Genomic DNA, 13,411 nt, shown 5'->3' on the forward strand with positions numbered 1-13,411 from the left:
CCATAATCCTTATTTATATAATGCAAGCGCGAAGCGCGAGCTTTTTTTGGGGGGGGAATTATTATGTACTTTTTCCTAAAATTTTTAACATTCTGGGCAATGTTCGTTATCCTGAAAAAAGATGTGTATGCAAGTGAATAATTACTACGAACGTGAAGTGCGAGCAGAAATGAAGTGATGAAAAGGGTACAGGTTAAAGAATTGCTTGCAGTTATAGCCATGAAGATGTTACATTTTTTATCATATAATGCGAGCGCGAAGCGCGAGCTGAATTTTTTTACATTTTTACCTAAGGAATTGAAATTCTAAGCACTTTTTGTAACTTAACAGAATAGGTATATAACTAAACAATTGATTTGAAGCATGAGCAAAAAAAAATCTCGCTTTAGACCTACTGAACAAGACACTTTATTCAAGTTTTGTAAATCATGAAGGATGAGTAAGTAGGGATCTTCCTTACATTAATAATGCGGGCGCAGAGCGCGAGCCAAAAAAAATTATATACGTTTCGAACTGATCGAAAACGTGCCTGTTATGGACTGCTTGCACTTAGCCATGAAGACGTTACATATTTCATCATATTGCGAGCGCGAAGCGCGAGCTGAAAAATTTTGACATTTCTACCTGAATAATGGAAATTCTAAGCACTTGTTGTAATCGTGGTAAGGATAAGCATGTAAACTAACCATTATTGATGCGAGCGCAAAGCGCGAGCTCAAAAATTCTGGACACTCCATTCATATTTTGTAAGTTATTGGAAATTTTTACATATAAAAAATGCGAGCCAAAACGCGAGCAGACAAATTTTTGATATTGTGATCTGAAACTGGATACTGATTTGAATTTTTAAATAGAGAACAAGCTGCGCATTTGAATGAACGTGTGTTTCAGATTTCGACCTAGAATTGGGGTATTCTAAATTCCTTTCTTATCATGAAAATCAATAAAGCGAGCGCAAAGCGCGAGCTAAAAATATATGATATTGCGATCTGAAAAAGGGGTCAATTTAAGCTCTGTTTTGCAAGTACTTCGTGGGAAAATTGTGAGGTGGATATGGATGACAGAAAAAAAATCTGATATTTTTCATTATTATTACTTTTGAGTTTTGACTGAGGAATGGGACATTTTATAAGGACATTATATCATCATATGAAAATGATGACTATCTTCCTATTTCTCTTCCTATAAGCATGAGAGCGCGAAATCTGCATGTTAATATTATGGCCTTAAAACTCGACATTTAAAGCACTTTTGTAATTATGCATAAGGCCTGTAAGTTATCTTTAGTATGATACAAGTGGGCTCCTGGGGTTTAGAATTAGTTTTTGAATTTGACCCGGGGGGGCACTTCCATTCACGAGTGGATACCATGCGCGACCATGGGGTCTCGAAAAGCACCCTAAACACGTACTTTCCATATTCTGAAAATGCACCCTTTAACAAATATTGGCGCGTGAAACCTTATACCCTTAACAAGTATTGGAAACAAAACGATACTCTTGGCAAATATTTCCTGAAATGAACCCCTAAACAAGTACAGGAATGTTTTATTGTTACGGGTCCTTCGGTCGTCGGCTTTACCTTATTTGGTTTAGTACGACCCCACCTTCTACAGCTCGCCCAAATCGGACTCTGAACACGAAGTGTTTGGGTAAAAAGGACATCCTTTATAAAACATTTTAATTTTGTTTTATCATTCCCGCAAATTCGACCCTTAACACGTAATCTTCCAAACGAATTAGATACCCTTTTTCATTATTACTGTGTTTTTGACACCGTTATCACGATACGTACATAACGTGCCCTGTCGTGAAAAAGACATCCTTTTTTTACGTGTTTTTTGGGGTCGCGCATGGTATCCACTCGTCAATGTAAGTGCCCCCCCCCCCGGGGAATTTGATTGTTTGTCAACTGATGTACTTGATGTAAACCGATGATACATCACATAATGTATGTACATCATATTTTAGTCATATCTTCTTCATTTTAAGATTTTCTTTTTACCTGGTTGTGGTGTCTAACCGCATGTTTATGGGGTTAGGTAACAATGATCAACAACCAATCAGAATCAAGGATTCCATTTAAGTTACCATTGGATGGCAAAGTTACCATAATGGTAAGTTTTATGTAACAGGGCCCAGAAGAGCTACAGTGTAAATGCCATCATGTTGGCGGCCATTTTGAATTTCGGCCCTGCACATTTGTTTTTTTCTCGGACCCGTACCCGAGAAAAAAAATATTGTCATTTCATGTTGTGATACAAAATTCAAATTCAAAAGTTTGTTGATATAAAATCCTGACATATAGCCTATGGATCGTCATCAAAAACAAAGAAACATAAGAAAAAATAATAATACAACATAAACATAACATAGTGACAACGAGGTATTAAAAAAATACAAAGAAAAAAACAATACCAATCTTGGAAGCAATGTTAGACGTGAGATACATAAATGCATACTATATACATACACACATACCTAAACATTGATACACCCATATACAAAAACATAAGTATAATATCATATTTTACTTTCGAGCATCCTATGTCTCTCCACGTATAACTTATTCCTAAAACACATAATTTGCTAATATCCATGTCATTGCTACCTAATATTAATTGGAATTTGTTTTTGTTAATTATTTTTATAAAATCCGGCAGTATACTTCCTTTAACTTGTTAAATAATTAATTTCGGGGTTCTTCGAGGGCCTTACAGTGTACAATGAAATGTTAATCATCCTTTACAAATGACGAGCAAACAGGGCATATTCTATCGTATACAGCAATCCTATTATTTCTACCTTGTTCTGTCATAAGTTTACTATTGCTTATCTTAACTTTGCAAAATTGGTGATGTGTGTCTTTTCAATATCTAACAGTAGGTAATTTTGTTGAGATACATTACAAGGAATGAAAAAAAAACTGTTGCCATATTAGTATTTTTGACCCATGTATAGCCCACTCCTAATTAACAGAATTCAGCGAGGATATACCTCCGATATATGCTTGAAATTTTGTGGTGTGCGTGCACGAGGGTTGAGTGAAAAGGGAGAAAGTGTTTGTGTATGCAAGGGCATGTATAACCAATACGGCAGGACAGAAAGGAATCTCCTGAATTTTCTTTTCTTCTCTAGAAGAACACACCCGAAGACGCCCAAACTGGCCCAAACCTACACGCACATACTCCCCAAAATAATGCACGCGCACTGCTTCCTTTGCCTTGCTTGGACCAGGATGTATCAAACCCTGCACATCGACGAAATAACTTCATAAATAAATGATATGAATCTTTACTTATAAAACCATCCCCAAAAGGCAGTGTTTCCCTCACACAATGCTATGAAGCATATTTCACCAATAAAAGTAAAATTTTGCGTATTATCAAATTTGATTTGATACTTACGACCAGCTGCATAGTGGATCATGGTATACATCCAAAGAACAAGAAGAAGCCTGAAAAAAGGATGACCTCCTCCGTAGATTCTCTCCATCATTCTTGATAAGCACCGCCTCTATGTGAGCACAACAATAAAATATGAGGATAATACGATAATAAAAGAAATATCATTAAAACTCATGTAATGCATGTACAATGCTAAAGAATCGGAGGCTCGACATTTCTCGAGTAACTCATAGTCGTCATAATACATTTAATGTGTATAAGTTGCACCCTTTACATTCTTACTGGTTGGACGGCTCTCTTTCACTAGGACACCTAGTATTCTCAAAAGTTTCCCCGTGGCCTACAAAGTAGAGCCCTCTTAAAAATCAGATAACATATTTTTGACTGCATATTTCCACTATGTTGAAGCAATTTTGGATTAATCCCTCATTTTATCCTTTTAGAGTATTATCTGCTGAACTTGAAGAGGTCTTGTATACTCACGCTCCCCAATCCTCTATGCCTATTTGGATCAGAAACTGTCAAATTTTGTATCTGTCTAACCTGTGCTCTAGATCATTCGTGTTAATAACTGTGCACGATGATATCATCACAGTGGTTTTGTTAACACAACAATAAGCCAGTTGAATCAGTAACGAAAATAAAAGTTGCATTGTGTACATACCACATGGTGTACATGTAGTGGATGAATGCATATTGATCGGTAATATTTAGGATGTGGTGTCTGAAAGTATGGTTTACCTTGAAGCAAAAATTTTCATATTTGTTTTTTCTTTGTTAATATTCCTGGGACCCGTCTTACAAAGAGTAACGATTAGTCCAATCAATCGTAACTGTATGGAAATCCATCGGTGTCAATTTTTTTTCTACAGGAAAGTTGCGCAATGTCTTTTGTAAACAAAAAACATAGTGAATTTAAAAGAAAAAACAATGAATGCAGGAAAATACATCATAGTTAGAAAATATTTTGAACAGACATGCATAATAGATGTTGACTTTGCCGGCTGTCCATAGTTATGATTGATTGGATCGATCGAACTCTTTGTAAGACGGAGCCCAGGGGGGTGTTTCACAAAGATTTAAGTATGAGTTAGAGTCGCACTTAAATGCCGAGTTGCGTACGGTATGAAAGGCTTGACCGCATTGGTCAGATCATGCCAAGAGGACGCGCACTACTGCGTATTGATCAATAAGATTGCCCGTTGCATATCATGTACGCGTCGGCATTTAAGTGCGACTTAAGTCATACTTAAATCTTTGTGAAACACCCCCCTGGTGTGTTTGTCTTTATCCAATATTTGCTTGCAATGGGTTTCCATAGCTTCCAGTAACCGAAAATGGTGGTAGATGGGACGGAAACAAGGTCGAACAAAATAATGAAACATTATTATGAAAGAACGAAACATTCGCTTTTTGTCCAGTCAATACTCGATTGATCATTAATAGGCCTATGATGAGCTCAGTTGAGGATAACATAATATCGTTGTTTAAAAAAAAGAAAGAAGGGCAATAATTATCTCCCAAACTGTCAGTTGAGGATAACATATTGTCGTTGTATAAAAAAGGGCCATAATTATCTCCAAAACGTGTGTGTAAGTTGAGGATAACATAGTGCCGTTGAATAAAAAAGAAGAAAAAAGAAGGGCCATAGTCATTTCCAAAACTTGTGTGTGAGTTGAGGATAACATAGTGCCGTTGTATTAGAAAAAAAGGGCCATACTGTCTCCAAAACTACGCTTGTGAGCGAGAATCATTGGGTACCGCTGACTATACATTTCACAAAAGAGGGGAACACCATATGAAATATGTATGTCGAAAAAGGACTAGAGCACTATCGTACCTACGGTGGGGGCAGGGGGGGCAATCTGCCCCTCTGACGAGCCACAACCCATGCAAAAGACGTATCCCTGCCCCCCTGACGAGCTTGCAGACCTCTTTTTTTTTGCTTGTCAAATTTTTGGGCGGACGGTTTTGCCACCCCCCCCCCCCTGTGGAAAATCCTAGGTACGCCACTGGGCTAGAGTCATACTATACTCTGTTAGTAGTAGAATTGCTCAGTTGCTTTGAGAAAGAGAAATGGAGACATTATAACTTATTTGTTTTAGGCACATACGGGAGATATCCATCTTTTGTTCGGAAAGGAGTATATAAAAGGGTTTTGAAAAAAAAAATTTAAATACGTGTCTATTAAATTGCTTAATTCACTTTTCTTATCGATTATAAGCTAGTTGAATAACAGGGAAAAAAATGAATAATCGTATAATGGATGATTGCATAGTATTTCCTATTCAGGATATTACGTTTAAAAATAGTTTACCTTGGAGTATAATTTCAAAGCATTTATTTGTTTTCGTTAAAAATTTTCAGTGCGTGTGGTCATTCAATATTTGTTTGCAACTGTTTCAATGGTTTTCGCTAAGCGATAAACATGGTAGATGGAATGGAAAAAAGGCAAACAAATTCGAACAGTGTTGATAAACACAGGTAGTATATACACTGACATATGAATTTACCAAACAAAGCAATTTCGATAGAGGAAGTAAATGAGTAAATGGTTATCATTAATCAAGTGGCATAAGCCAGACAAGCAATATCAATCAGGTTTTGTAACCGCAATGTCAATTCTATTTTTTTTGTGATCAATATATAAAAAAATAATGGATATAACTCGAAGTTATGCTACCGCGACCCCGACCTTCAATCTACAGGCTAATAAGTACTCAATGACACAATTAACAGAATGTGTAGAGGTATTCAATCATGGCTCAGTGGAGAAATCTTCGAACTTTTAACCGCAGGGTCCGGGGTTCGAATCCCACTGCAGCACTCGCGTCCTTTGGCAAGGCGTTTATCTACATTTGCCACTCTCCAACCAGGGGTAGTAAAAAAGTAACAGGTAAGAAGTAAGACCTTGAATGCTCGAGCGCCCGATAAGAGTAAACGTACCAGTTATGCCGCACATATCATATAGAAACATCGCACAATATATCGTTAGTTTTTGATAATGCAGCATATTGCCATTGCGATTTTTGGTCAGGTAAATATGACCGAAATTTTGGCATGACATTCAAGTTGGGTATACATACATTTTTTTTTCTTTGTCTCAAAGTGGCAGTGGCACTATTAGGTATAGGCTTCAAAACTCCGAAAAGTGTCACCGAGGCACCCCTGAGCATTTCTTTCTATTTACCTCATATAAGCCACACCCATTTTTACACATTCCTCTTAATATTTATGATCAATTTTACAGAATAAACATATATTTGATACCAAATTAAAGCCAATCAAAGCCAATGAAATAATGAATAAGAATATATGGATCGAAAGGCATTTAAGTCAGTGCAGGTTATTTAAAGTTCATTAAGGTCTTCAAAGGTAAAACTGGGGCGTAACATGAATAAAGCGTACGTTACGAATTGTCTCATGTGTTGAAAACTGAGATCAGATACAGCGTATTATGCATTTTTCTACTGAAAATTTTAGTTAAGAGTGTGTATCTCAAGAATCTGATGATTGCCACGTACGTACCTTGGCACTCCGAGGATTTTTTTTAAAATTAACATCATAAACCACACTCCTAAGGCCCCCCCCCCCCATCTGTACGCGACGGCTCGTACATGAATTACCAATTGGTTCGATATAAATAATCATTCTAAAAAAACTCCTTTGTTTTTTTTTTGTACTTACTTTTGCTTGTTATGGAGGTTTCAAAATTAATCACCCATGACATTTTATTGAGTGGTTCCGCTTACAACATGTACAGTATTCAACGCGTTTATCCTCGTGCGAATGAAATGTGTTTACGGCTCACACGAAATTAAAGAGCTATTTGCTGGTGTATTCTGTCAAAGAGGAAGAGCTATCCGGTAAAGATTCTACCCTTACTTGTTTTTCATCTTTGGTTCCTCATTGACGGCCAGTGGCATAAACAAAACAACAGTAGGGGAAGGGGCAGTTGAGCCACCACCCCCAGGCCAATAATGAATGAGTCTGTTAATAGCTCTATGGTCAGACATTGTGGTGGTGTCATGTATTGATGAACCATAGCATAACCCCTAACCCATGCACCACAATGTTTTCAACTTTGAAACAAAAAGTACTTTTAGAGGGAAAATACAAATTTCAGCGAAAAAAAGTATTTAAAAAAGGGTGTGAAATAGATAAGTGTTTTTTTTACACACACATGCTTTTAAATATAATAAAGAGATAAGCACAATATTGTTAGTCCAGGTATGGATCTTCATTCTTGTCATAGTCTTTTGCATGGTGGATGCATAAGAAATATGTGGATGCGAAATTGTCGCATTAAGTTTGGACTGGGGTAAGTTGAGCCATGGTTATTCTTATGGTAATGTATATAGAAAATCAAACAAACGTTAAAGAACCATCGATATGTAGGCAGAAGGAGCAAATTTACATGACTCGATTTAGAGGATGTTAGTATTAACAATGTTTAGAGAATTATATAAAAAAGACCTCAAATAAGAAATGACATGCTGGTTCTTCCTCGATGCATTTTATACATAGTTTTTGCGGCTCAACTTACCCCACAGATGGGGCAAGTCGAGTCATTTGACATCTCTTTTTTTCAAAGGTGAAAATGACTTTTAGTGTCGGGGTAGAAAGTTATATATATATAGGTGAAAAAATATTTCAGAAGAATTAAATTTTAAGGCAAGGTACTTATTTCTACAAGATCATTAATCATATCAATTCTAACATACAAAAAGCAAAAAGTGTCACCCCCCCTCTTCCCCTACTGTTTCACAATTCAGACTGTGCCCGAAAGGGCATTTCTCGAATAGGACAGGACACACGCAACCTTTGAAACAGATAAGGGGCACATTGTGTGGACATTTCAGGGGTGAAAATGCGTGCCTTGCAGCGCTTAAAAAAATGTTTGGAGTTGTTTCCACACCCCTCCCTCACCCTAAAGCGGCACTTAATTCAGACCCTGACCTGCCTGTTTGCTGGTTTAGGCCTTTATGTAATGTGTGTGTACAATTAGTACAAATCTGCTTTGCATGACAATAAAAGAAATGAAATCAATTGATTTGGGTATGGGAATTTTGTCAAAATCGAGTAAATGGATCCTGGTTTGTCTCGTCTCTGCCTTTTCATTGCATTGCAGCTGATGATAATGTTTGAACGCATTATTTTGATTAAATTTGATGACTAGTATTACTTTTTTATTGGGGGGGGGGGGCGACGATGAAATCTGGGAATGAGGCCGCGTTCACGAAAAACAATCAATATATCGGTGTTTTTTAGTTTACAGACAAAAATGGATTGAAGTCAAATAATCTTTAGCTATCTTTCAAATTCTCATAAAAATAGAATATGTCAGAGTAAATATAATCGGACACGCTAGTATTGGCATGTTTTGTGATTTTGTTGAGTCAGACTCATTAAAGAGCATAGGTATAGTAGAACAAGTATCCAAATTTACTTCTATGAAAGTAGGCTAGAAGGCTTTCATATTTTTTGCAAAGAAAAAAGGTAGAAAGAAAATATGTGCTGAAAATGTGATTCAAATATTTTCTCCCAAGAAAATTAAGAAATTCAGGGGCCCAAGCACCGCAAGCACGCGAGTTTGTAAATAGGCCTGTTTGTTGAATTCGCTTCTTATTTGCTTTATCTGTACTCACCGTGTTGTTATTTTCGGGTTGCCTCCTTTTTTACCTGTACACTTGTCATAATCTAGTACAAAATAAATCGAGAATAACCAAGGTCGTGTATGGCTGGCATGAATAAACATGTGATTTAATTTTCTATTAGAAGCTGATTGAAATTCAATCAGTGATTTTTTTTTTTAGAAAGCGCCGCAGTTAACACGTCGTTCTATATTTTACTTGGCGGGGGGGGGGGGAATATCCCTCATTACTCGAAAAATATCGTGTTAATTTGGGTATTTTCAATGACTGTGATCGCGGAGGAACATTTTCCCTTCCAAAGAGCAACGATTCAGTATTCATTTTATATTTGAGTACAAAGTTATGAGTAAGATTACAAAGATTTTCACATCCAATAACTTTTCATACAATTTCAATATAATGGAGAAACTCGCTTCCAATAAAGGCCTCCAAAACGTTATAGTATTTCTCTGTGTAGTAAACCCCGAGAATAAGTGGAGGGGAAGGGTATCTTGGAAAAGTACCTTAGTTTTCCCCAAAAGTATTACGTTTCATCTTATTCCCATGGAGGAACAAAATGTCCTTAATTGAAACCTGACTCTACTCATTTTATAAAGCTCGCTATATACATGTAACACCTCTGTTTCTTTCCGATTTTCCTCTCTTATCCCTGCTCGTTATTTCATTGCTTTCTTTCTCTCTATCTCTTTCTCTACCCCTTTACTTTTCTTCTCTATGTTTACATATCGTCCTTTCACGTAATATTTTTTTTCTATAGGGTCGCCACCAGCCACAACCCATCTTCAATAGAGCGACCACTGAACCATGTAGAGATCAATGATTAAATTGGACAAAGACTCGTTTGTGAGAAACTTGCATACTAGGCGGAGCAGGCCGGGAATCGGGAGGGAATTACCCCTCGTTATTGTATTGACCCATTTCCAAGATATTCAATGTAGAAGTATTATTAAGTTTAACAAAGAGACGCACATGAAATTCAAATCGCAGATACCGCAAAATCTTTCGCGAAGCGCCGGATTTGATAACTTGGGATCTTGATGTCACTCCTTAAAAATCAACTCTATAGTAAAGAATGACCTGAGAATCTGATCGAGGAAATCTGTCAATTTAAGGAGGACATTTGGCATCTAAACATAACATGGTACACAATATAATTAATACGTATTACATAAATTGGGTCGGGATGTAACATAAATTGTGGAGCAATTTGAAATAAATAACATGGTAAACACTGCTAGACCCATTTTTCAGGAAGGGGTAGCTTCTAAGATTTAAGAAAGAGGGAGAGGGGCAAGTAGTAGCGTATTTTTCATCAATCAATCAGAAATGATCATTTGCGTCGAACTACAACATCACATACCGAAAGATTAGAACCTCAAATCTCTGCATCAATAGACATGTGTAACCTCCCCATGTAGATTGGATTACAGCACACTCAATTAGTTTCACATATCTTCACAGAACAGCCATACATGCTCAACACGATACCCAAATGAGAGAGGAGACGATGTCTAATCAATTTATTTTGTATTTTATGAAATAGTACATTTTTGAAAATAAGGAAACTCTATACAAAAAAAATCACAATAGGTTGCAACAATGGTAATTTGTAATGTTTTAGGGAGGACAAATTTCAATTGTTTGAGGAAAACATCAAATTGTTTGTTTCATATATACAATAAAGTGAAACGATATATTGGGTGAATTACGTCATCTGCTTCCTTATTTGCATACTGATATTGGTTTAGTGAAAATTAAGCAAAACCTAAAAAGGCCAGAACTTCCTTATTTTAGTCCATTGTTTTTCTTTCTTTTGTTTCATTGTATTTTTTTTTATTCGTATATATCAGCGTTTCTCGGGAGAAGTTGGCGAAAAAGACAAAGCAAGATCTGTGAAATACATACGGAATCGAAAAAGAAAATCATACAGGTAACAACAGCATTGAAATACATAACAAAGGTAATGATGAATCTATTGGACCACCAATATAAGAGATCAACAGACATGACGGAATCTCTGTTTATCAATATGTGTAATATGAACAGAAAAGAAGTTGTGTTTCTGTCATCTGTACGACTCTAAAAAGAACGGGCACGAATCGAGCGGTAACTTTCCCTCAAATCAGATTGGTTTTCATAAAAAAAAAACAAAAAAATATATCAGAAACCTATTTGGAATTACTTGTTAAGTCAATTAAAGAGTACGTTTATTAAATTTTGAGTTTGTGTTGTCAAATGCGGTCGAGCACCTGCAACTTTTGAGATTCCTAAGATTCCAAACTTTCATATTTTTATAATGACTGCAATATTTGTCTCATATTAGCATGATTAGCGCGTTGGGATAGAACGTCTGCTAACAATGTTGAATAAATTGACAAAAAAATAAAATATTTTTCAATGTAGGACGAAACTGAATTGTACGGAATTTGTGCCACACGCCCTATATAGGTAATGGGGAAAGACGATGCTAGCTGGTACTTCTGAGTTTCTTCGACGTCACCGCATTTAATGGAGAGGTCTCCGAGAGGCCACGGAGACTGAAAGTCTATTTGGAAAAAAAAATTCTTGCAACTCCCCGGAAACTTTCAGGAGAAGTCTCTGCAACTAAAAAATAATCTGGACTCGCGAAGCACAAGCCAGTGGGATATTCCAAATAGCCCGCTTGTCTCTAAAATTGGACTCATGTATGATGTATCATATAGAATTACACCCTCGACCATGATGGGGTAAATATAGCACCCATGCTATTAAAAATCGTCTTATCACTTTTAGCAACTATCTTAAAACATTATTATCAAAACGCTATTCAAATCGTACACATCGTGGTTATCCCCATGATTTTTCTAAAGATCACTTGATGAATATTCCTGTATATCTATCGAGGTCATTTTAAGGTAGGTGAGTTAACGTTTCTGATCATAACGAAATTGCATAAAATCCCAATGCGTGTATATATAGAGAGAGAGGGAGAGAGAGAGAGAGAGAAAGCATATATACCTTGATCAGGTTATCTTACCTTTAGTACATGAAAGAACCCTGTATTTGATGATGGCTAAGCTCCCATACTGTGTGAGGTATCTGTAGCGTTAGATGTGCAGAGTGAGACAAAAACAAAAAAAAACTCGAATGAACTGATCTCGTCAGGTGTAGTGTATCAATACATGGACTGCACGCCTAATGTGCAAGATCAAAGCAATTCAATCAATCGCGCGAACTTCCAGTTGGGCTGTCTATTGATCCACGTCATGCATAATGTGGATTAAAAAAAATAATGTTTTTGATGATTAAGCAGGGGCCGCGGAAGCGGGGGGCGGGGCTTCAGCCCCAACTTTTTCCCAAAACCGTGTAAAAAAACGGAAAATGACCATTTGCATATTTGGTCAGCCCCCCCCCCCCCGCCCACTTTGAAAACCGTTCCGCGGCCCCTGTCAAGTAGTGCATCTAAAGGCGTGGTCACACCGCCCGAGCGTTGTTGGAGCGGAGAGAAAAAAATCATTACCATTTTCGATTTCGATTGGTTTTTTTTCGATTTATGTTTTCGATTTTTTCCCCCAATTTTGTGAGCGAAATTTGGCCCTTTTTTCCTAAGTACTGCTCCACGACCGCTCCAACAACGCTCGGGCGGTGTGACCATGCCTTTGGGGACAAGTTATAAGGACAGCCAGTGGACTTGTATGTACAAAAATGGAGTCTAAAATGGCTGCTGATACTGAAAGCGAACAAAGCTCATTCCATATCCAACTGGGACATATGAAGTTGATGCCCGGGGGGGGGGGCACTTACATTGACGAGTGGATACCATGCGCGACGAAAAAACACGTAAAAGGATGTCTTTTTCACGATAGGGCACGTTACGTACGTAACGTGATAAGGGTATCAAAAACACAAAAATAATGAAAAAGGGATATCTATTTCGCTAGGAAAATTACGTGTTTAGGGTCGAATTTGCGGGGATGATAAAACAAAATTAAAATGCTTTATAAAGGATGTCCTTTTTGTCCCAACACTTCGTGTTTAGAGTCCGCCATTTGCGCGAAGTGTAGAAGGTGGGGTCGTACTAAACCAAATAAGGTAAAGCCGACGACCAAAGGACCCGTAACAATAAAACATTCCTGTACTTGTTTAGGGGTTCATTTCAGGGAATATTTGCAAAGAGTATCGTTTTGTTTCCAATACTTGTTAAGGGTAGGGTTTCACACGCCAATACTTGTTAAGGGGTGCATTTTCAGAATATGTAAATTACGTGTTTAGGGTGCTTTTCGAGACCCCATGGTCGCGCATGGTATCCACTCGTGAATGGAAGTGGCCCCCCCCCCCCCCGGAGTTGATGTTTACACCATGGTTTAAGGGG

At 37.3% G+C, this 13,411-nt stretch overlaps 1 protein-coding gene across 1 annotated transcript in view; it reads right to left on the reverse strand.

Moving 5' to 3' along the window:
• The window catches only part of LOC121423971, a 28,760-nt gene extending 16,443 nt beyond the window's left edge, over positions 1–12,317 (reverse strand). The window contains exons 1-2 of the mRNA XM_041619526.1: positions 12,077–12,317; positions 3,407–3,513 (exon numbers count right to left, since the gene is read on the reverse strand). Of these exons, the coding sequence (XP_041475460.1) occupies positions 3,407–3,497 (91 nt within the window). The 5' untranslated portion in view covers positions 3,498–3,513; positions 12,077–12,317. The remainder of the gene's footprint in view (positions 1–3,406; positions 3,514–12,076) is intronic.
• Positions 12,318–13,411: the final 1,094 nt, after the last annotated feature.

This window comes from Lytechinus variegatus, chromosome 11, assembly GCF_018143015.1.
Source record: "Lytechinus variegatus isolate NC3 chromosome 11, Lvar_3.0, whole genome shotgun sequence".
In the NCBI taxonomy this organism is placed as follows: domain Eukaryota; kingdom Metazoa; phylum Echinodermata; class Echinoidea; order Temnopleuroida; family Toxopneustidae; genus Lytechinus; species Lytechinus variegatus.